This window comes from Drosophila willistoni, chromosome 3R (assembly GCF_018902025.1).
Source record: "Drosophila willistoni isolate 14030-0811.24 chromosome 3R, UCI_dwil_1.1, whole genome shotgun sequence".
Classification (NCBI taxonomy): domain Eukaryota; kingdom Metazoa; phylum Arthropoda; class Insecta; order Diptera; family Drosophilidae; genus Drosophila; species Drosophila willistoni.
Genome location: NC_061086.1, coordinates 27,026,233 through 27,050,248, shown reverse-complemented (window position 1 = coordinate 27,050,248; position 24,016 = coordinate 27,026,233). Strand labels below are relative to the sequence as shown.

Here is a 24,016-nt window from a genome sequence, read left to right as displayed (position 1 = left end):
CGACAATAATGCGCCGATGTGGTGAGAGCAAGGACTTACTTCGCTCTCACACACTCACTCTCCCACTGCCAATCTCTCTCTTTCTCTTATACATAGCTTGCTTCCCTTGTTGTCTTGTAATTGTAATATCGAATTGTTCAGTATCGATAATTCGATAAGCGCCATCTGTAGAACTATTGCTGAAGAGTTGCTAGGACTTCCGGCTCACGTTTACTTAGACCTTAGCACTTCCAGCGCACTTTTTAATCACCCTTAGCATTTTTTGAGCAAATTTTTGATGCGCCATCTGTCTAGGAGCAGGGACGAGTTGCCGGTTTTTTTTTTTTTTGAAAAGGTTACCAAAGGGCGCACAGTGACTCATTTTGACAATGTTGCTGGCTTTTATGAAATTTTACTTTCTCCCGTCTTACATATTAACTAAATTGGAAGATAGAGTTTTTAAATTCTATTCTACAACTTTCATTTAACTGAAAATGCATTTAAATGTGTTGGTTTCTTTATTATTCATTCATAATTGTACAATTAAAAATACAAAAAATTGTTCAACAGCAATTAAAAAGTAGTACATGGAAAATATAATTAAATTTTTAAAAATTTTACGAAAACAATGTTGTTAAATAAATATTGTATAAACACTGCCAATTTGTTTGTTTGTTTGTTGTTTTTCTTGCTAGATCGAATTGTGTGTTCAAATATTTTCATTATATTTATGAATTATTTTGTAAAAATTGTCATCCATGATCCGGATCGTTATATAAACAATGAACAAGGATCCGAAACCGTTTTTCAAAGAGTTTTACGATAATCGCAAAAGGTCTGGCAAGTTACTATACTAAAAAAACGAGATACATATGTGAATTTGTTGTTTTTTGTTTTTGTTTTTTTGTCGTTTTCTTTTCATTCATTTGTTGTAAATGGATAGGCACATTGTTATGCCGTGTTGCTGATGTTGTATGCGATGTGATATGCGTGATTGGGATGTTGAGATACATTTGTAGTACAATTTATATAAGTATGCATTTATGTATATATATATATATATATGTAGAAATATGGTTAGCAATTATCTTTCGAGAAAACCAAAAAAATGTGTATGTATGTGGGGGGAAGGGGGTCTCTTATGTATATCCTACTGCTCTGCTCCGTTCGTGTACGTTAAGTAGACGCGTTATTAATAAGTATTATGTTAAACATGAGCTTAAAACGTATTGCAACAGGGCCATAATTCCAAAAAAAGGTGCTAATATTCAATTTAAAATTCATTTAGCTTGTTTTTTTTTTGTTTAAACTTTGAATACGCGTTAATGATTCGTGAGTCTTAATAACTAGGGGAAAATTGCTTTTCTTTTTAATGCTTAAATTTTTTTGTTCATTTTTTTGCAGAGTTTTTTTTTTCTTTATGTATGTGTACCAAACTAACCAAGGATGTGTGTATGTGTGTGTGTTTGTATATGTGGATCAGGTCATTAAAATTACATTAACGATTATTAAATGATATAATAAATAACTAAAAGTAGCATACATCGCGATACATGTATGTATGTATGTATGTGTTTTTGTTTTTTCTCACACTAAATGTTTATGTTTTATCAAATGCATATCATATATTCCGTTTCCCGGTGGCTTCCATTGTCATTCGGCGTTCTTGATTTCACTTAAATTGCGGCAGGCTTCCCGTTCCCTTTCCCGCTCCCGCTCCCTCTCACGTTCACGTTGCTCCTCCTCCATTTTAAGGACTTTACTCTTGAGACCACACAATATCTCGGCTGTCGCTATATTCTTAATCGTACTCAAATCCAGATGCTCACTGTGATTGTTATTGTCATCGTTGTCCAGATGCTGTTCCCCATGGCTATTAGTCTTGTTGGCCTGGTCGATTGGATCATCAATTGGTTTATTATCCTGCTGCTGTGGCTGCTGCTCCAATTCTAGACTGCGATTGATTGCATTAAGTAGCTTGTGCTTGCCCAGGGCCAAAGCAATTCCATTGCTGTTGCTATCGTTGTTGTTGTTGTTGCTGTTTGGCTTGCTGCTGCTGTTGTTGTTATTCGAATCGGTTTCCATATCCAGACCACGATTGTTATTATTGTCATCATATTTGCGATCATAGTCATTGGGCTCCTCCTCATCGTGGCCATTGCTGGCAGAGATTCCCGATTGTTGTTCGACTTCGATTTCCTGTTTGATCAGCTGAATATCTGGCGTGGATGCGGGCATTGTCGGAATGGTTGTGGGTGTCGGTGTGGATGCCGTTGGGGGGGTCTGTGGCCTTGCACGGCTGCCATTTGCATTGGGCGTCTGTACCAGATTCAAGGCCTCTTCGTCATCATCGTTGTGGCAATTGTCCGGTTTGCTGCTGACATTGCTGCTATTGCCTCCACTATTGGTCAGATGATGATTCTCGACCAGACGTATCTTGAAACTGTTATTATGTGTGGCTGGCGGCGGTGTCTGTGGCACAATTGTCATAACGGGCCCCATCGATTGTCCAACATTGTCCTGGTCATGATGATGATTGTTGTTGATCGCATCATCGTGCTGCTCAGCACTCGAATAAGAACGTTCCCTTTCCATCTCCTTCAATCTCTTCTCGCCGCCCAGCTCGGAATTGTAGTGCATAAGGATCTTTCGTTTTGCCAGATATTTGTGTTGTTTTCGTGCCGTGTCCAACATTTTCTTGCTATTAGCCTGAAGGATGGCAAAGGAATTGTTCTCGGCCTCGGTCTGATTGTTGTTGTTATTGATGCTGCCGTTGCTGTTGTTGCTGGCCAAATGATTGTAATTGTTGCTGCTGCTGTTATTGTTGTTATTGCGATTGAGATTCTTCATGAAAGTCTCGGTCAGGGTGGCCTTCGACTTGATGTGATCACGGAAGCCACCGCCATAGTTTGGCCCTCCGCCACTGGACAGAGGTGTGGGACATCTGTTGGGGCCGTTCTGTTGTTCAAGTGATCCGCCGTAGCCACCGGCTGCAGCAGCAGCGGCATGGCCACTGGTGATGTTGACAGTGTGAGTTCCACGCTCGAAACGGCACTCGGTGCCATCGCTTTCGTGTGGTGAGCTTATGTCGCTGGCATCGCTATCCAGGTTTTTCTGCAAGTGCAAGTGAAAGTTCCAGTTACAGTTAGAGTCATGATGAGATTCATGCAGAGCATGCCAAAAGAAAACCCACCTCTGTGTGCAGCCCCTTGATCTTCATGGCCTCGGCCACCTTCAGAAAGACGGGCAAGTCCTCATACTTGACATTCACCTGTCCACTGTACATGAAGTCAAGCAATCCCGCCATGTGGCTGGCCTCAACATCTGCCATCAGCAGAATGGGATGACTGGATGGATTCTCTAGAAAGATTTGCTGGAAATACGGACTGCATACAGACAAAACCTGTAAAGACAAAATGGAAAGGAAGAAGCAAGCAAGAGCTATGCATGAGTGCCACAGTTCCGACAAGTTAGCCATCAAGTTACCAGTTTGTGGGCCTTAAATATCTTGCCGCCGGCTGCAATAGTCACGTCCACCATCTTCTCATCCTTCTGCAGAGAGTGAAAGCCGCGACACATGTTGCCGTGGAAATTGTTCCACGACAGGAGATACTGATCGATTGTATTGGGATCTGTGTAAGGCTGTTGTTGCTGTTGTTTCTGCTGTTGCTGTTGATGTTGCTGCTGCTGTTGCTGGTGGAGCTGTTGTTGGGCAGCCTGATGCTGAGTTGCCGTGATGTGAATCTGTTGAGCAGTTGTCGGGGGCGAGCTGGGTCGCGGTGTGGGCGGTTGGTGTGGGTGAGCGTGATGATGTTGCTGCTGCTGATGCTGCTGCTGCTGCTGTTGTTGTTGCTGTAGTTGCTGTTGCAGGTGCTGCTGTTGCTGCTGTAGCAAATGCTGTTGCTGCTGCTGCAGGGCATGCTGCAGTCCTGGCGGCGTCGACGATGACTGCAGGCGGTGTGGATGTGGCGATAGAGACGGTTGATGACTCAGGAATCGCTGCTGTTGTTGTTGCTGTTGCTGCTGCTGCTGTTGTTGCTGCTGCTGTGCTTGAAGATGTTGCTGTTGTTGTTGCTGCTGCTTGCGCGCTTGCTGTTTGATTTTGACCAAATTTTCCTGTTGCTCCTGCTCACGCTGCCATATCATTTCGTGTTTGATCTTATATTGCTGCATGGAGAGATCATCCACACTCTTCGACAACTTAACCATGTCGCTGTTGCTATTGAATTTGTTACTATTGCTGTTGCCCAACATTGGCTTCAGCTCGTATTTGTAATCGCCGCCAGCACCACTAGCAGCAGCTGCCAATTTCCGTTCCGCAGCCAAGGCGGCACGCTCCTTTTGCCGCCTGATGAGCTCATCGATGTCCATGTAGGCGCCGCTGGTGGCAGCCGCAATGGCCGATGCAATTATTGGATCATCCTCAAAGACACTGTCATCGAGGGTCTCCTTCAATGTCTTGGTGGACGAGAATAGACGCAGCGATGGATCATTAACCTGATCGCTAAAATACACATCCATCAATGTAAAAAATGGCCATTCTCGTCGCTTCGGCTCCTCGGACATTTTGATGGCCTTGTACTCTTGCAGCAGATTGTTCCATTTTTTGATAATCTTCGACAGGGGCAGTGGCACATTAAGCTCACGTTCCACCACACTGAGACAAATAGAATATGAATGAATATGAATATGAAATGGATAAGATGATTTCTATGCTACTTACGCCCAGGCATATTTCGATGCATTACGTTTGCCAGTGAAAAGTGGCGATAGTTCTGCCCTTAGTCTGATCAGTGATTTTACTTTTTCCGCTTCCCCTGTAAAGAGATATATATGAAAATCAGAGTTAGATGGATAGAAGTGCAAAGCTAAGAGACAAGAGTGAGTGATCTTTGGGGCATTGATCTGAATGGATTAAGTGGAGTGAAGCTTTCCACCTGCCAAATGCAATGCATTGCAATTCAAGTTTCCGATAAAGACCTCTGGCCATAGGCGGCAGCAACAAATTATAGAAAACTACACCAAAGATTCATTGAACCCGACATACACAGCCCGAGTCGGAGTCGGAGTTGGAGGAGATTCGACCAACCAACCAAAGACTACAATCATCTGACAACGGATTGGCATAGCCATCGAACGAGCGAGCCTTGTCCATTTACGACTGACTCTAGAGCTATGTATATCTCTCTGTGTGTGTGTGTATGCCTTGTGGTTAATTGCTATAACGAATCTAGCAACTTTTACCTAACTAACTCTGAAAGATTATAACCAAAATCGTAACCGAAAACCGAAACCGAAAACGCTAAACCCAAGAGCCATGGGACAAGTCCGAGACCGGAGATCCGAGTTGGAGTCTTCAGTGGCATTAGTTGTCAGTTGGCTGATGTGCGATGAGCATTAGCATTGGTTATACATACATAAATACATACATATATAAGGTGTATGTGTGGTAGTGTGTGTATGTGACTCTACCCCAACCACACTCAACGATCTCCTCCATAATGACTGAAAACTATTCAACGTTGAAGAATTCATTAGCAGATTTCACTTTCGCTCATGACGACGACGACGACGACGACGACGACGGCGACGTTCGCGTTCGCTTATTTCTTTTTCTGCTGTCTTTCTTTATTTATTTATTTACCGTAATTTCTACTCGTTTACTTTTTTCTTTCTTCATTTCTTTCTTTCTTTTTTTCGAATCTCGCCTCTTCAGGCTCTTTTCTTGTTTTGACTTTACTTTTTCTTGAGAGAAAATTTTTTTGTCGAAGCCGGATCTATGTAAGTTTAGTGAGCGGCGGCGACGACGACGGCGACGTCGGCGACGAGGACGGCGGTCGCTTTGATTGGAAAGATTTTGGACTGCATTTCGATTCTAAGCAGGTTTTCTGGCCGATGCGATGCATTTACTTTCTAAAAATGTTCAAATTTCGAGAGTCTGTGTCAAGGCAAGGGCCATAGAGACAGACACACACACACACACAGCATGCTTGGAACTGCCATCAATCTGTCAGAAATGTTGAGCAATGTTCCCCCCTCTCAGACCCTATGCGATTGCTTTAATACTCTTGCCAAAACAAAAAAATATTTCATATTTCAGCAAGAGTCGCTCTTTTAGTCCTTTAAAGATTCTATTAGCCGAAACACCGACTCAAGAATGGCATGAGACCTAAAACTTCTTATATATATAGTTATATATAGTTTTACTATTAGAAAATCAAGAGAAATTTTGGATTTTTTTGGAAAAACTGTAAAGTTGTTCTAACTTAAACTATTTTTACATCATTAGGAACTACTGACAACTTCTATTTTTCCGTATTTTATAAGAATCACAAATGGCAAATATTTCCAACTTCCTCACATCTTAAAGTTAAGTGTCCAGAAATCATAAAACGTGAAATTATCATAGAATTCCTATTTATTATCCGTCCTGAACACTTTCCCCCATTTGCCTCCATTTCTAAATCCAGAAAAATGTCTTAGTCTACCTTTTAGGCATATGAAATGGGAGAAAACTTGTTCCCTAATGTAAGCAGTGATAGAAAAGACTTTATGTAAATTTCGAAGATCTTTTAGAATGTCCTTATCTAAAATTTGTAAGCTCAAGGAGTTTCAAAACCCTTAAAACTAACAATTATTCGAGTGTCTACTGCATACTTTGGGGGGTAAGATCATTTATTATCTTTGCTTATGCTCTTGTTTCGATAAATCGTTAATATATTTCAAATAAATTCTTATATTTTAAAAACCTTTTTTTCCATCTCTTATAATAATTGTTGATTTAATTAATTAAGCAACAAAAAATAGATGCCTTTAAAAATGCTAGTCGTATGACGTTATACAGATGAAAAGGGGGTCAGATGATTCGAGATAGAGCCAATTAGCAAGGGTATTCCAGCAACGGTGCTGATTAAAATTAGCCTAGCCCTCTGAGTTTTTAAGTTATTTTGGTTTTTTGCATTAATGTTTTGAGCCGGAGCATTATAACCTAGACCAACCCAAATAGATTGGCTGGAGCGCGGCGTTAAATAACATCGCTCGGAGTTGGCCAAAAAAAAAAACAAAATTTGCCAAGCAGCCAAATACGTAGATACAAACAAACACATAAATGAATAAGCAAAAAACAAGGCAAAAACGCTTGCCAAACAACCTCAACCTTCTGCGTCGATCTACGCGCTTGATCGTGACATATGTACACACACACACACAAACACACAGAAACTCCACACATACATACATACATACAAACATATATACAAGTTCCACGTTCCCCTTTCGCAGTAAATCGGGAAAGGGGAGTTGCTGTCGGGGGGAGAAAGGGAGCCACCACTTTTGGCCAGCACTCACAAAAGTTTCACTTTCTTTGCAACAAGTTTTGTGTGCGTCTCACACACAGACACACACACACACACACACATACACAGAGCGACAGAGACGCCCGTGGCCTCTGAAGTTGTGTCTTCTGGCACTCTGGCATGCTGCTCTTGGTTTCTACTTTCCGTTTGCACCCTTTTATGTAACCCAAATCCTCGAGTCGACAGCTTGTGATGCTGCTGCTTCTTCTTGTGCAGACAATCCACTTTGTCTGTCTTGGCAGCAGCAGCAGCAGCATTTACCGTTAGTTTCTCTTTTGGCCTATATTTGGCCCAAGCCAAGCCAATACCCAAAAGCTAAAAGTTTTAAAGCCAAAGCCGAAACTGAAGTTGTTCTTTATCTTTTACCTCTCTCCATCTCTTGCATCTCGCCAGCCATTGCCATGGCCATCTCCAGTTAACTTCCGTTTGGAGCACTTTCATGCCAGCCAAGAACCGGTTCTATCCCTCTCCCTCGGAAATGCATGGAGAAATGATATTTGTGTTTGGCGCTCAGCTCATTTGTTTGTTTATTTGTTTGTTGGTCTTCCAATCACGTTTGGCTTTAACAATTGGCCTTTTGAATTTAGAATTCGAATTCGTTTTTTTTGGGGATTGGCTTTTTACATAGAATATGGCATTACATAGATATACCTACAGAGATATATATATATATATATATATAGTAGATGTATATGTATTTTGTGGTATGCTTCTTTTGGCCGGTTTCGATTGTTTGGGTTTCGTTTCGCTTGCTTTCTTTTTGCCACGCTTATTTGGCTTCTTGCACTTTTCTTTTTCTTTCACTAACCAAATACGACAAGTCAGAGTATACTACTACATAGGTATATACGTGGGTATATCTGATGTCTAGATATATATATATATATTCTATAGCTACGTAGATACAAGTTTTTCTTCTTGCTTAATACATTGTTTGATTTAACATGGAATTGTTTACCGTGACGTTTCGTTTTTCATTTTCTTCTTTGTTTCTTCTGCTCTTTCTTCTGTGGATTCTTCGCGTGAGAATTTCTAATTGGGTCAAAAGATTTCTTGTCTATCTCTCTCTATTTTTGTGTTTGTGTGTGTGTCTGTGCCCCACGACGATGCAAGCTGAAATTAATGAAGCATTTGACGTGCCCTACTCCCGATAATCATGCTGAAAGTGATAGGGGAGAATGGATTTAGAATAGATTTAAAGCCTTTCAAGATCGGTGCAAAGAGATAGAACATTTTTCTGTGGACCATAATGAATGTCAGTTGCTAACAAGACGGCCAAAATGGCCAGAAATATACAAGATTATCCTTCTAAATGGCCGGCCAAGTCGTGATTCTAATCGAAAGAAATTCTTGCCCTTCTAGTGGAACATTATTTTGAAACCATTTCTATTGATGATTTTATCAGCCCTGAAACTTTAAATTGAAGTGTGCATAAATTCCAACAAGACTTAAAATGGCAAAAACTACAACAACTTGCCAACAAACTCCCATTCACAATTAGAGTCCTAACAAAATGAGCTATGAGTCGGCTGATGCTGCGCTTTCGAAAACAACAACAACCCATGCCAAGCAAAGTTGCAAGTTGCAGTTGCAGTTTTCTACTTCTCTTGCATTTCTGTGGCATTTTCTCTTGCAAGCTCAACCACCGCTCAAACCACCGCCAGCAGCAACAACATCATCATCAGCAACAACAACAACAACACCAGCATCCTCAGTGCGCATACGCCCCATTGGTCTTTTGGTGTAAGTCATCGACCAGCAGCCAACAGCATTTAATTCTCGGCTTTTACTTTCTCCCAAATGATGCACAAATGAGTCAAGCGAATGGCAAAAGAAATACTTGTAGTTGTTATAAATGTTATTTTTCTTTTTCTTTTGTTTTTTCCAACGAATACTTAGAAGAAGAAAGCCAAACTAAAGACAAAAGTCAAAGTTGCTAATAAGCTGGAAAAACGAAAGATGAAATAAACTGAAACTGAGCAACTTGTTGCACGCTGTTTTCTCTTTATATGCGACTAGCTGTGTGTGTGTGTGTGTGTGTGTGTTTGCAGTTGAATGTACGTCAGCCAACTGTGGAAATTCCGAACTACATATAATCATGACCAACACCAGCATTATCATCATTATGATCATCATTATGATCATCATCATCGACATCGTCAGAAGTAATTTAGGAAAAAATATTTTTTATGCGCTCACTTTGTGCATTTCTCTTTGGGAAAAACAAAAAAATTGTTCATGGTGGCTGCTGCAATTGTTGTTAGTAGAAGCCAAAACAGTTGCTGTTGCAGTTGTTGTTGTTGTTGCTGTTGTTATTGCAGTTGTTGTAATCTCATTGTTAACGAGAAGGTTTATGAACTTTTACAAAAGATTTTCTTTCTTTTTGTTTGCCATGCACTTGGAAGTCCAGCAAAAGCTTTTTATTTTTCGAAAGTGCAACATGGCGTATGGTTAACTTCTGAAACGCAAGTGTGTGTGTGTGTGTGTCCATGTGTGTTTGCATGTGTGTGCGTGTGTGTTTGTCTTGGGTGCAAATATTTAACATTTGATTATTTGCATTTTCTAATTGTTGTTGGTATGATTTAATGGCTTGCCAATGAACCGTTGGCATAAACAATTTAATGTTCAAGAAAAACACTTTTGATTTCGAAAATTATCCAAAGAGGGAGAGAGAAAGAAAGATAGAGAGGGTAAAAGAGCAACAGGTGGAAGTGGTATTCATATATGTATATGTATATATGTGTAGGGGGAATTGAGGCCTATTAATATTCTTATCAAGACTGCTAAGCACTGCCTAACTATATATATACACACACACACACACGCTCACACAGCTAACAACATATAACTTTCACTTTGGGCTGTGAGAAGCAGCAAGCAGCAGCAGCAGCTCTAATGTTAATGTAAATAGCGGTAAGAGCCAAAACACAGTTACATACATACAAACATCTATATATACACACACACATATATATATTCCGCTTACACATACACGCACAGTATTACGTGCCGTAGATACATTCGTTTAGATATTGAAACAAAGTCTCTTGATGAGACTTTGGCGAGGCTTGCAAAAAATAAAAAAAAATTATACAGAAAAAAATGAGAAATAATAATAATAATACAACAAAAAAAAAAAAAACAAATCATTTCCAACTATTGTAGATTTTGAGGTTTTTGTTATTGTTTTATTTTTCAAGATACAAAATCAAATTAAATTGTGGGGCATCTTACATAAAAAAACAAAACTTAACCTTCCTTCCCCACGCGAAGCTCTTTTACTTTTCAGTTATTTGTTGCTAACGCTTTTATTGTTGTTGTTGTTGTAATTGTTGTTATTGTAGCAATTATGCACTTAACAAATTAAAATTTGATGACTTGTATTTTAAAGGAAATTAAATATATATATATAAACGAATGGCTTTCTCTGCAAAAATACTTTAAACATGAGATTAATCTCTGATTGATTGCTCATCATCTTTTAAATCCAAGAGACCTTGAGTCATCAAAATTTAAATCAGAAAAACTATATATATAAATGGTTAGGAAACCGAAATTTCGAAATTCAAATAAAAGATGAATTCAGGAATGCAAAATAAAGGAGATTCCCTTCCATAAATTGCTCAAGTATTCACACAAGTATAAATATTATACTAGTGACATATCTAAGGATGTTTAGTGATGCTAAAACGCTTACTTAAAGTATGGTAAAGGCCAAAAATGGTACTCCAGGCAAATATTTTTCAAGGGCAATATGATAAACTTTGAATAGAATTTGTATTCTAGGCCTGAAGGACAATTTTTTGCCTTTAAGTGGGTGATTTACCACCATTGCACAACCTTAGATATATCACTGGCATAATATTTATATATATTTTCATGATTCCATTCGATTTTTTGTAAAGAAACTGAAGCTCAGTCTCAAACATCGTCAATTTCTGGGTCAGTTCATTTTTCGCCTATTATTCAACTTTTACAATACGAACAAAAAGCACCAAAAACTAAATGAAACACAAAGAAAACCCCCAACAAAAGTAAGGTAAAGTTCGTGTGAGTAGCAATTGAAGCGAACCTAAAGTGAAAGTTCTAATAAAGCAGCAAACCTCGAGCAAAAGAAGCCCAATCAAAATATGCAACCATGCGGGCCACCAACGAAAAAAGAAAGAGGAGAGAAAAAATGAGTGTTGCCAAGAGCTGCTGGCGAGGCTTGATGAAGTGGGGGCGATTCCCGTCACTCCCCTTCTCCCTCAGCTGGATTGGAGGTGCTTACTGTTGCGGTAGTCCAACTTGAAGTGCGAAAAGAAGAGGGCAAACAAAGTAAAGTAAATTAAACATTTCTTTTTGCCATTTCTCGCACACAAAAGACTGATTTTGATTTCGTATTGTGCGGCAATAAACCAAAAAAAAAAGAATACAATCTCATCAATTCAGAGAGAGCAACAGAAACTAGGACTACTTGGATTAATCAAACTATTGTCTTCATTTACTTTCAATCAATGTTAAGGTGTTTCAAGAGCAGGTTTAATTTTTGTTAATTTATTTGGTAATTTAGTTTTAATGGCCAATTTCAATAAGCCATTAGCTAAATAAGCTGGGATGGCTCTTTTGAGAAACCTTTTCAAGCATGATTTATAACCGCCAAATCTTTGCCACTTCTTTCCCTGTCCGCCTTACTCTCTTTCATTTCTTTGGCTTGGCGATTGCATAAAATCATTTTTTTTTTGTTTTTGGCTTAGCAATTTCTATGGTCCAAAACTTCCCTATCCATGGTCTTCTTTTCTTTTTTTTTTTTTGGATCACGTTTGATGGCCAATTAAATGTAAGTGAGTGTTAAGAAAGAGCAGACTGCCAGAGCATTATAAAAGAATTAATAAGTGCTTACATAATGCTTGAAGTACATACTCATACAATACATTTTGCTTGCTTTCTGCATTATTTTTAGTTTTTCATTTTTGGACAAGGAAGCGAATGGGGAATGTAAGAAATACACGCAAACTAACTAGATGAGGTAGAGAGGGATTAGCCAAGTTAGAAAGCAGAAAACTCAAATTTGATGAACGATGGCAACTAATGACTGATGACTAAAGCTGATGTTGATGATGTTGAAGATGTTTATTGATTGTCAACTTATGTTCCCAATTTTCACTCAACAGTGAGATGACATGACATTGGACTTGTTGCCTTTTTTTGGCTGCTGTTGTTGCTGTTGTTGCTGATGCTGCTGCGGCCAACAACAAAGCAATAAAATTGCGTGTAACTTTCCTAACAAGCCCCAGCCAAAAAGACAAGCAACCTTAAGCGAATATTGCATAACTGCCATACCTACACACACACACACACACAGAAATCAAGGGGGGAATAGAAAACCAAAATAACACTAAAGAAATTGATGTATGTGAGTAATATAATTTGTAGCGGTTTATCAGTTAACGGTATTGTTGAGCAACCTCCACTCGAAAAACAACTCCAACACTGCGTATACATTTTGTATAAAACATATAGCAGATATATATACATATATATAGGTAAGTATACTCTCTCGCCAACGCCAACTGCGCCAAAATAAAAACCCGATGAGTCATTCTAGATAATTGCGCATGCCAAAAAAAAGTCCACTTTCAATAATAATAATAATCGTAGTACAACAAATCGTTATGAAACATAAATATCTAAATAAATATTTAATAAAAGCCCAGCTTATTGCGTATACGACATGTGGAACATTATATAGCTCGATTTTCGAGAGAGATCCACACGCATCGAGGGGAGCAGACTGTTGCAATCTGAGGGCTTTCGAGTATTGTTGGTTGGGACATTGAACTCGAAAACCGACCGACTCGTATCTATATACGAATATTCGTATTATGCAATGCGACTAATTATAATGGAAATGGACAAAAGCATTATGAATTCCATATGCAGATGATGGCTGCATGTTGTTCGATCGTCTGGCGAGAATCGCTTGTTGGCAATGAAAAGTGGCTTTCAAAAAAGTGGGTCGCATATTTGCAACAGGACGACCAAACGAGAGGAACTGCAACATGAAAGGAGACAGCATGCAACAACATACAAGACACTGAGAAAACTTGTTGCTGTGATTGGCTTTAGAAGCGAACCGAGATAGAGAAGGAGAGAAGAGACTAAAGAAAGAAAAGAAACAAAAAATAAAGACGAAGCAACAACTTTCACCTATTAATATTCGTGTCGTACAAGCAGCAAAACTGAGACTGAGGCAGAGCAGCGGATACAACAACAACAACAAAGACGACGACAACAACTTCGTTTGCTGCTGCTGCTGCTGCTGACGACGACGACAACAATGTCGAGTGTTTTGTAGAAGCAAAAGAAGAAACAACAAATGTAACCTGGAACCATAGTGCCAGTCGCTAGCGATGCTCAACAAAAGCAACATCAAGCCATGATCAAAGAGGGTAAAATTCCATTTGTAACTGGCCTAAAAGGCTATTCAATTAAAGCTAAAAAGTCTATCCAACAGTTAACTATGAAATTTACTTCAAAAAATTAGTAGTCATTTAGTATTTAATTTTAAGAAAATATTTTTTATACTCAATTTATATGTCTATTCAACTTACAACAATATCTCGTCGAGTATTGACAATTTGCATTGACAGTGGGTGCCATTATCTCGTTGGCAGCCATATCCAATGTGAGTTCTGATATCCTTGGTATATCCTTGTAATATGTTATGTGTTATCCGAATGATTTGTATTTATTTATGAAATAATTTAGAGTTTTTTTCTCACTTTCTGGTAGCTTTGATTTCTAGTTATTTGTCTGATTTCTTGATATTCATTATATACTCTCTTATTTTCGAGAGGTGGGGTGGGTATTTATAATTCAAGTGGGCTCACGTTAAAAACACTTTCACTTTCCACACTTTTTGACATGCAGAGAAGAACACTAAATCAGATTCAGTTCATGGAATTTATTTTATTTGATATATGTTGATAAGATGTTTGATTATAGTTATAGAAATTAGAGGTGGGTTGATTCGAGTGGGACGACAAGCGACTTGGGCGAGAGGAGGAGAAAGGAGCAATTCAATATATTAGAATTCAAATCGCGTTCAAGTCCAGAGAAGTCAACATTTTGATGGATTGAATTGGTTTTGTAATCAATAGCAGGAGCCTATGGATATCATAAGCAAAATCATTTTGTCAATTTTTCGTTTGCTTTTTTCTTGGTTACACTTTTTAGGCACTTTTTTTGTTAGTTTTAGTTTAGATTTTACCAATGCCTGAATAATGGATTGGCTTTCTATGAAAGTTGCGTGTGGTTGGTTCCGAGTGTTTTAGTGTTTGTGTTGTTGTTGTTGCTGCTGCTGGTGGTGGTGCGGCTGGATTGGAGTTTACTTTGGCGATTCTTGCGCGCCGACCGTTTGAACGTAACGTCTGCCTCGGACCACTGTAGACGTCTGTGCGGCAGCTCAGTAAGAAATTTCAGACCAATCCATTTTGTTTTGCGGCGACGCTTTCGCTTACCACACATACAGACTTAAACACTCTCCAACACACACACACACACACAGTGATAGAAACTGAGACAGAGTTACAACAAGCCAAGGTGGAAGCTCTGCCTCGGCTTAGTCAGTTGATGTTGTAGTTCTGCTCAATGTTTTGTGCTTTTACTTCTTTCTTTCTCTCTCCATTGCTATCACCATTTCTACACTTACACACACACACACACACACACACATACACCAGCTCGCTCTCAGTTCGAGTTTGGTTCTTCGTTGAAGTCTTTTGTTTTGGTTCGTCGTTTGTTTGCCATGTGCTCAAGAGCCTGACTCTGGGTCTGAATTTTTTTTTGGGTGTGTATGTGTGTGAGTGCGCGTGTGTGTGTGTGTGCTTGAGAGTTTCGCCTTTGGGAGCTCTGCTTAATTATTTTACAGTTTCAATTCCAAGACGTTCCCAAACAACTTGACTTTTATAACTTTTAAACTTTCATCGCTGTCGCTTCCAAGTTTTCTTCTAAGCACATTTCGTTTCATCATTTTCTGCTTCTTCTTCTTTTCCTACTCTTTGCCTGCAAAATTACAACTTTCATCTATTTTTGTCAAGATTTTTGTTGTTGCTTTTTTGTTAATTATATAATTTAAACTTTTGTTGTTGGTGTTTTGGAGTTTGGGATATTTTTTCGTCGCATTTCTTGCCTTTGTTTAGCTGTAATTTTGTTTCAGTTTTTACTTTTCTTTTTGCATAAACCGCACGGCTAATTACGCACAAGGAGAGTGAAACTCAATTAGATTCTTAATTATACTTTAATGGCCTACCCAGGCCAAACCAGACAGTAAAATTATCTGCAAGTAAGCATCTTGAATGCAGTATCTAAAATGCAGACGATTGCAATTTGGAAATCTTTTGCTGTTCATTCAGCGTTGCAAGCTCTGCCTTTGGGCAGGCTCCATTTGAAGTGCATACACACACACACACACACATACATACACAGATGTATAGAAAGATAAATAAATATATATATGTACGTACATATGTTTGTATGTATATACTTAGTTTATGTATCTTTCCTTGGCACTCTGGCACTTACAGTTGTTTCTTTTGTGTTACTCTCGTTGTTGTTGTAGAAAACTTTCTAATGTAGAAGCCGTACACAATTTCCCTCCCGCTCAATTCAATTGCTCAGAGCCAAAGCAGACAACAGTAGGCCTATGTCTTGAAGTCTTCTGTAAGCTCTTTAGCCAAGCTCCGAGTTATAGCTGATATCCACAATCTGTTCTGTTCGTATGATGTTGGATGCATTTTCTATTTTTATTTTATTCAATGTGTAGGCATCAGACAAAAAATTAGTATTGCTTTCTCATTGAAAAACTTGAATTTACATGCTAATGGAAAACGGAATATTTTTTTTGATGAAATGCAAACGAAATCAAATGATGCCAAATGATATGAATTTGAACAATACCAACTAATATATGTTTAATTGGTCAGCCGGTTGGTTATATAAATCCCGAAAGCAGAAGAGACCCATCAGCAGAACCCGTCCAGCAAATCTCTCACTTGAAAGAAAGAAAAAGATCATTTTGACTGGCCAAAGGCAAATGATTAATGCAGCCAAAAAAAAACGAGACCCAAAAAACTGTATTTTCACTTTTTAATAATTAACATATTATTAACCAAAGAAAGAGTAACGATGATGCTAAGAGGCACCTATAAAGAAAGAAAGAAAGAAGATAAATCTGTGCCAATGCTACATACAATCAACCAACCAACCAGCCAGCCAGCACAAACACAAAAAAGAATAAGCCATGAAAGTTGTAAAAATCAAACAGAGTGAGATTTTTTTTTAAAGAGATTTCATCAAGTCTCGTAAAGAACGTTCGGCCCACGTTGCTAGTGGTCGGTCGGTTGGTCGCATGACTAACATCCAGCCGTGAACAGAGAGGGCAAGAATTAAGCCAAAAAAAGAATTTTAAGTGAAATGAGTTTGAAAAGTTTTTCCTGAAAACGGCCTGGTCGGTCCGCACTGACCCAATTACCCATTTAAGCTCGGGCGAAAAATATTACCAAAAAGAACGCCAAGAAGATGATGATGATGATGATGGAATGGAATGGAATGGCTGACGGAGAGTGGAGATGATCAGGATGGGATTGTCAAGGGGGTTGGGGGACGGACGGAGGGGAAACACAGATCTCGTACAACAAGACGAGTAACAGTTATGTGACGGTCAGACAATCGAAAGTTTATGTCATGCTGCCAGCAGCGACGCTACGGTAATGCTGTTGCACACACACACACACATACACAAATATGAGACACAAATCCGACAGGCATGGCGAGGCAGCTGCTGCTGGCCAATTCTTTTGAGTAATGAACAAAACTGGGGGAAAGGGATTGAGGGACTTTTGGTTGGGAGTCGAGCAAATCAAAAGAATCTGAAAGTAAATGATACCGATACGAGATAGTTGTGCGATCGGCATGAATGTTTCACTCCCAGAAACAGACGAAATCATTTTCGAAAGTCATGCCACGAAATTGTTCTCATATCTTTCTTTCATAGGCCTAACAGTCCCCACCCTCCCTCCCTCCCTCCAGCCACCGTCCTGCCATAAGCAGTTCCAGCTCCAGCCAGCATGAACAATTGAGAGCAGTAAAGCCGCAAGAAAAGAAAAAGTAACTTCACACCAACACAGACACACCAAACACTCACACACACACACAGTGACCAACGTCCAGCGCAAATCGAAAAGATACACGAAAATAAAAAAAAAAGAAACAGAAAATAAAATAATAAAATCGAAACATGAAACATTCTGATTGTATGAGGATTGGAAGTAGGTCAAGCAGCGACGTCGATGCCAGCAACGACGCCAACGCGCTCTTGGACTTGGTTTTTTTTGGCTGTGGGTCTCGGTCTCGGTCTCTGTTAGTCTGCCTTCCGCAATGTGAAACCACACACACTCACAGAGACAGAGAGAGACACACACACCAAAGCAAGTTAAGACGGAATACTTAAGCATCTACTTCAGTCCACTTGCACTTTCTTTTTCAAGCTCTGCTGCTCACACTCATTCTACTTCTGCTGCTCCCCAGTTCCGAGGCGCACCAAGTTCGGGTCTTAAGTCTTTCGTTTGCCTCTGCTTCTGTGCGATAGGGGGCTCAGCTCAGCTCAGCTCAGCTCAGCTCAGCGCTTGGCTTTCGCTTTGCGTGCTGGGAACGTGTTCTGTTCGACGTCCGTTTACTGTCCGCACTTAAATTGCATGAAATAATTTATTTAATTTCTATTTACATGTATGTATATACACATATGTATGTATGTATATACATGTATTTATTTACCCTTGTTTACTTTTACCCAATTTAATGTCGCATATGCAATACACACACACACACACACACACACACACACAATAAGTGCTTTTACACCCATGAATCAATATTTCATTAGTTTTTATAATTCAACGCATAGTTTCGTATCTTGTGTGTAACTTTGATCATTTTTAGTATGCATTCGAAATGAAAATAAAGAGCACACTGAAAGAAAATTTATAAACGGTAAGGAATTGAAAAAGTTATTGGAATCGAAATGATAAACATAGGCAGAGCCATATATCAGAATTAGCATCAGCTTCAGAACGCTAAATGAAGAAATTCTGATTACTAAAGAGCTGATTCAAAGTTGATTCCTGGGCAAAATGGGAATAAATTGAGAAAACTTTAATTCTTAACTTTGCGAATCTGGAAATTTGCTCAATTTTAACCGATTTTCTAATGTAATATCTATTAATGCTTTTAAATTAAAATGTTTGTTCTGCCTATTATTAAGTTATCGTTCCAACCGAGGCTAAAAATGTAAAAATATTTCAATAAACCTTGATTTCATGAAGTCCCGATTTAGTATGTTTTTAAGTATTTTAGTTAGAATTATGTCTTTCAATCTGCATTAAAATCTCAAGATCATGGTTTTTGTAAAAAATCATATTAAAATTGTGTAAATTTTCCAAATATCTAAGATTTTAATTTCATTTTAAAATAAATTGCGATAAGTTGCAATTAATTAAGATAAAGCTTTTTGAAATCAGCTAGAAGTATAAAAGTAAATGTCTGAAACAATAGATAATTAAACCAAAATTTGTGTTTAAAAAAACTTTTATTTTTTGCTTATGTTTTTTGACCGATTTTCATTCATGTTCACATTGGAAAGTGATCTTCTTCTAACTTATATCTAGGGTGTTAAACAAATCTATATCAACAAACCCTATAAGAACCAATATTAAAAATATGATATAAAAATCTCTTTTTATGTTTCAAAAAGCGGCTTCTGGGACTGCATAATGCATAATTTAGTGGGAAGATTTGACTGCGAATGCAAATTGTGAGGAGACTATTTATCGTTTATGGTTATCAATTTTCATGCACTTGTGGCAAAGTCTTTTAAAGGCGAATTCAAGTTATACTTAAAATTTAATTGACAGAGATCTGTCAGGTTTAATATACATTTACACTATGAATATATTCGAGTCTCATATACGATTATTATTTTTGGACTAAAAGTGTGCTACAAATATTATTTTCTAAAGTCAATTTTCGCTCCACCAAGTAGGCAAGTTATTTCAGTTACTGCCGAACTGAAAGCCAAAAAATATGCAACTCAAAATTGAATTAAAATGCGACGAGGGCTGTTAATCTAATTTTGAATTTTCTTTGAAAAGAAAATAATCAATTCTTTTTAAATCCTTTCTATATTCAATCCTTTTTAGTTTGAAATTTCCATAGCTCAGACAAAAGTGTCTGTTTATTGCCTTCGGAAAAGTCAAAAAATAAATGAAATTGAGAAATTTGTAAGCAAATTCAAGACTATTTAAACCTTTTAGGGGACAATGAATGTTCCAACATCTATTTTTGTAGCTCTAATTTCCCTATAATCAAAATAAAGTGTACATATTTTTGAGTTTTAATCGATTGGGAATTGTTTTCTAAGGTAAAACATTTCATTTTATAACTACTAAATCTATGCTGAGATTTCACACGAGTATTGTACATACGAATATATTTTTTGTGACTGATAAATATTACAAATATTTATGGAGAAACTTTACTTAAGGAAACAGTCAGTGTAGCACTAGCAGGAGTTGCACTAGTAATAACGAACCCCACCAACTCCAACTCCACCTCGACACGTTGGAGTTGGCTCCACCACGCAGGTTGCTATAGTTGTCGATAATGTGTATCTTCCAGCCCATATTGCCGTGGGTAAATGAATTATAGTAGACCGTATCCGGCCATGTTATATTGGGAGTAATGTCGAGCAACGCGGGCGCCTCGTCACTGCACTCGGTCACCAGAGACCGGTTAAATTTCTTGAAGGTAGGAAAATGGTCATCCAGCCGACGATCATAGTTGGATGGATAGCGGGATATGCAGAGAGGACCAGCTGCCGCTGCCTTGGGACGTCCTCGGCGCGTGAACTCCACACCAGCCAGCACTCGAATCTCACTCTGCTTGGCATCCGAGAGACGATCGTAGCCGCCTTGGGGATCATCCGTAATGACCAATGGATGATAGTACTCCGGCGAATGCGGATTATTGCCGCCACGCACCCTAAAAGTGTAGGTGAGGCCACGCTTTAAGTACAGTTCTGGTATCATATAGCCATTGATATACCAGGCTAAGCCACTGGACACGTGACCCGTCAAACCCTGATAGCCGCGCAGACCACCGGAAGGTCCTAGGTATGCATTGAAAGTTCGCACAGTTCTGCCAGAAAATAAAATAAAAATAGCTTAGACAAGATCTTTAAAGCACATTGAAATTTTCTTACGGATCTGAGATTCGAGTCCTTTCCCATAGTTGCACTGGGGCCTCCATTCGTTTGGTGAAACTGAAACAATCATTGACCGGCTCCGTGGTATTAAAATCAATGACTATATCACTTTTTGGATAATAAGTGTGGAAGGCAGGCTCATTGTTTGAGTCGAGTTGTCCAAATGCCCAGACAACATAGTTGCTGCGATCCAGAAAGATCTCTTTGTCACCATCATCAGCTATGGGAATTAAAGTACTTGTAAGTAAAGAATTTTAGCTTTTAGATTAATAAAACTCACACGACTTGAGGGTGCGCCTGAAACTGATTGTATTGATGCCATCCTTACGGCTGTAGGTATTCAATTGGAAACTATCGAGTCCTCCAACAACATCATCACGACACACGCCCTTATTTTGACCCAACACCTGTACACAAGGTGCCAACGAGGTGATGTTATAGTCCACCGTATAGCCCCTGATGTCGTCTATATAGGCGACCACAACATCTGCGCCAATCATTTGGCTGGAAACATCGGATCCCGAAATGCCAAAGGACATGTAATCTGTCTTGGCCACCTGTCCCGACAGTTGGAATGTGATTTGTGGACCAAACACTTCCCACGAAACTTGCATATCCTTGTGCAATTGCCGACAATTGGGCAGAGAGAACTCATAGGGAGTTACCTTCACCAACGAGGGTGGAACATTCAGGCCATCCGAGATGAGCACATGTCCATAGTTCTCATTGTCAGCCACATCGTACACACTTATCCAATCGATATCAAAGATGGTCTTATCGCCAGGCAGTTCCAATTCGATGGTCTCCTTGTTGTACCTTCGAATGGGATCCAGACTAAAAAAGAACAATCAATCAATAAACAAATAGTTTCGTTTAGATATTCCCTCCAACTCCAACTCACTATCCGCGTTCATCAGGCATTTTGCTGCCACGACTCGATGGCTGTGCTCCCACGCCGGTCCAAAAGAATGTCCTTTTGCCTAGACCATCGTAAGTGAAATCCTTTATCCTTATAGTCTTGGAATCCAGAATCTCAATACTGCTGCTGCTCACATTGTGACTGCGCTTGGAGAAGGTGCCACCCGACTGGGCGATGGGAGGTTCAAACTCCTCGGGTATATAGACATCGCCAAAATTGTTTTGATTATTCAGATCGTAGATGGCCAACCACTTGATTTCGGTCATCTTTTTGCGATCGGGCAGGGTCAATGTAAAGTCTTTGTTATGATAACGATCCAAGATGTTGGTTCTGAAAGAAAAACAAAACAAAGTCAGTTGGCCTCAAAGGATACCGTTATTTCTAGTTTCACTCACTTGCCATGCTCATCGGGTACTATAAATCCCTGTGGACCCGGTCGATTACTTGCTCCTGCCCAGAAGAAGGTATCAGCTCCATTGCCATCGTAATTAAAGCCCACAATCAGAAAAGTGTACTCATTCACGGCGTAGACATCGCCCGAGACCTGGTGATGATATGAGTTGAGCTTGCCCAGATACTTTCCCTGATATGGACCATCTTCTTCTTCATCGCCTTCGGCAACTGCAAACAGAAACGGAAAATCCCTTAAAATGAATGGCAAACTTGTTTCTCTTTTAGAGTCTGACTCATAGCCCAATTGATTTAAACTGATTTACGATGTGGTGGCGCCCCCTGGCAGTCAAAGCCAGACTCCCAGCTCCCAGCTGGGACAGAAAGAGAGAGAGCGAGAGAAAGACATGGCTTAGACTTAGACCAGTTTCGCTAGTTAAACACAAAAATTCGTTTTCGTTTTCGCTCAAACGGAACGTTTCCAATTTCTCTTTCTTTCTTGTTGTGTATTTCTTTTTTTTTGCAATAAAATGGCAAAATCTATTAGTAAAAGCTTACATGCTCTAGGTAGGGCCAGATAAACCAGGAAAACCGTTAACAGACAAAGAACTTTGCCAACTCGCAAGCCTTGATATCGTTTACGATTTCTCAATGTCATTTTCAGTTGCATTCGATTGCCTCTCTCTCCCACACTTCCGCCACGTACTTGAATATTTTACTTTTGAATATTTTTTCTTAACACACAATATTTTCTTTGTTATTTTTCAGTTTCAGTTTAATTCACTCGTATAATAAGCGAAGCATTTCAGCCAAGTCTATCTATATGAAAGTGTTTTCTTCTTCAATGCAGTGGGGAAATTCTGCAAATTTGGTAATATGTTTTTGTTGTTGTTTCTTTTTTTGGGGGGTTTATCTTAAGGCCGTTTCGTCACTCGCGTGCGTTTTTTTCAAAAGGGGGGGCTATTGTTGTTGGACCCAGTAAGACCAAAAACAGGTTTAAGACGCAGTCGGCGCAGTGGTTCCGGCGTTTTTTGCCATTGCGTTCACGTCACGCACACACACAGACAACGCAAGAGACAACTCGAATCCGATCCGTGCAGCTTTGCTGCTCAAATGAAACTGAGGCTCAAGACAGCTTGGCCACCAAATCGGGCTCAATTTCTTTGCAGAGACCCAAACAGAGCTCCACTCTCTTTGGTTCTCTTTTTCTCTCCTCTCTCTCTCTGTTGCTTCGTCATCATGCATGCGCATGCGTGCCTTCTATGTCTATACGCTAAACTTGGCATAGAGCTTACTATATTCAATTTTTAACGGTACATTTTGTAGCCAATTGAAATCCACAGTGAATAAATAATGACTTCATTCAGCAAAATATTGTTAAAAGGTTTGCAAGTTGAAACTTTTCAGTTTTTTTAAATGCAATAGAGTCAAAGTTTCTCTTTAAAATGTTCTTTAAGGATATAATTCAGTTCAACCTTGCCAATTTTTTCAAATCCTTGTTATCTACATTTTGTGTTTTCATAAATTTCAAAATAAAAAAAAACTTTAACTGAAAATCAAAACAAGGACAACATTTGTATATTATATTATTCACATGCAGTAATTATCAAAAAAAGAGACAAAACCCATTTTTTTTTTATTTTTTCATTCAATTATTGTTGCTTGCAAAACTAAATTTTATTATTTTTTGTTTTTTTTTCGTATTCTTAAGTTTGCGTTTTGTTTCATTTATTTTGAATTTGTATCATTTTATAATTATAGCAATTCAATTAATATTTGTTTTTAAAACTAATCAATTGCATTTTCTTATATTTTTTTTAATTTATTTTCTTTCTTACTTTTTTTGACTGCAGTTTCGTTTTTTGACTTTCTTTTATGACGTTGACTCTCTTCCCGTCTGGGATTTTATTTCATTTTATGAATGAGTTTTGAAGTTTTGTGATCTTATTTACAAAAATTCCGTACAATAAAGTCGGAGAGCCGACAAATATATAGATATCCTGTACCACAAATATATGCATTCAGCAGATTTAAAAGAAATTTGGTCGTCAGCTGTAAATAAGCTTGGAAACC

General features: G+C 38.8%; 2 protein-coding genes across 2 annotated transcripts; both read right to left on the bottom strand.

Moving 5' to 3' along the window:
• Positions 1–1,477: 1,477 nt before the first annotated feature.
• On the bottom strand, positions 1,478–14,204 carry LOC6646940 (putative uncharacterized protein DDB_G0282133). The gene is made up of 5 exons (XM_002069667.4): positions 13,928–14,204; positions 4,703–4,796; positions 3,466–4,636; positions 3,173–3,382; positions 1,478–3,093 (listed from the first exon to the last, which is right to left on the bottom strand). Exons 1-5 carry the CDS (start codon positions 13,992–13,994, stop codon positions 1,633–1,635), a joined length of 3,003 nt encoding a protein of 1,000 aa, XP_002069703.2. The 5' UTR covers positions 13,995–14,204; the 3' UTR covers positions 1,478–1,632.
• A 5,548-nt stretch (positions 14,205–19,752) lies between these two features.
• LOC6646941 (protein Skeletor, isoforms B/C) lies at positions 19,753–22,685 on the bottom strand. The gene is made up of 6 exons (XM_023178573.2): positions 22,502–22,685; positions 21,949–22,174; positions 21,536–21,883; positions 20,915–21,468; positions 20,632–20,854; positions 19,753–20,567 (listed from the first exon to the last, which is right to left on the bottom strand). Exons 1-6 carry the CDS (start codon positions 22,611–22,613, stop codon positions 19,922–19,924), a joined length of 2,109 nt encoding a protein of 702 aa, XP_023034341.1. The 5' UTR covers positions 22,614–22,685; the 3' UTR covers positions 19,753–19,921.
• Between the last annotated feature and the right edge of the window lie 1,331 nt (positions 22,686–24,016).

Excerpts from the sequence above, each read along its gene's own strand:
- LOC6646941 (XM_023178573.2), bottom strand. The coding sequence starts at position 22,613 with ATGCAACTGAAAATGACATTGAGAAATCGTAAACGATATCAAGGCTTG. Across the intron at positions 22,175-22,501 it reads TCTGGCCCTACCTAGAGCAT|TTGCCGAAGGCGATGAAGAA; the intron begins GTAAGCTTTTAC and ends TTCTGTTTGCAG. Across the intron at positions 20,855-20,914 it reads CAGGCGCACCCTCAAGTCGT|CTGATGATGGTGACAAAGAG; the intron begins GTGAGTTTTATT and ends TAATTCCCATAG.
- LOC6646940 (XM_002069667.4), bottom strand. The coding sequence starts at position 13,994 with ATGGCTGCCAACGAGATAATGGCACCCACTGTCAATGCAAATTGTCAA. Across the intron at positions 4,797-13,927 it reads ATACTCGACGAGATATTGTT|GGGAAGCGGAAAAAGTAAAA; the intron begins GTAAGTTGAATA and ends ATCTCTTTACAG. Across the intron at positions 3,383-3,465 it reads TATTTAAGGCCCACAAACTG|GTTTTGTCTGTATGCAGTCC; the intron begins GTAACTTGATGG and ends TTGTCTTTACAG.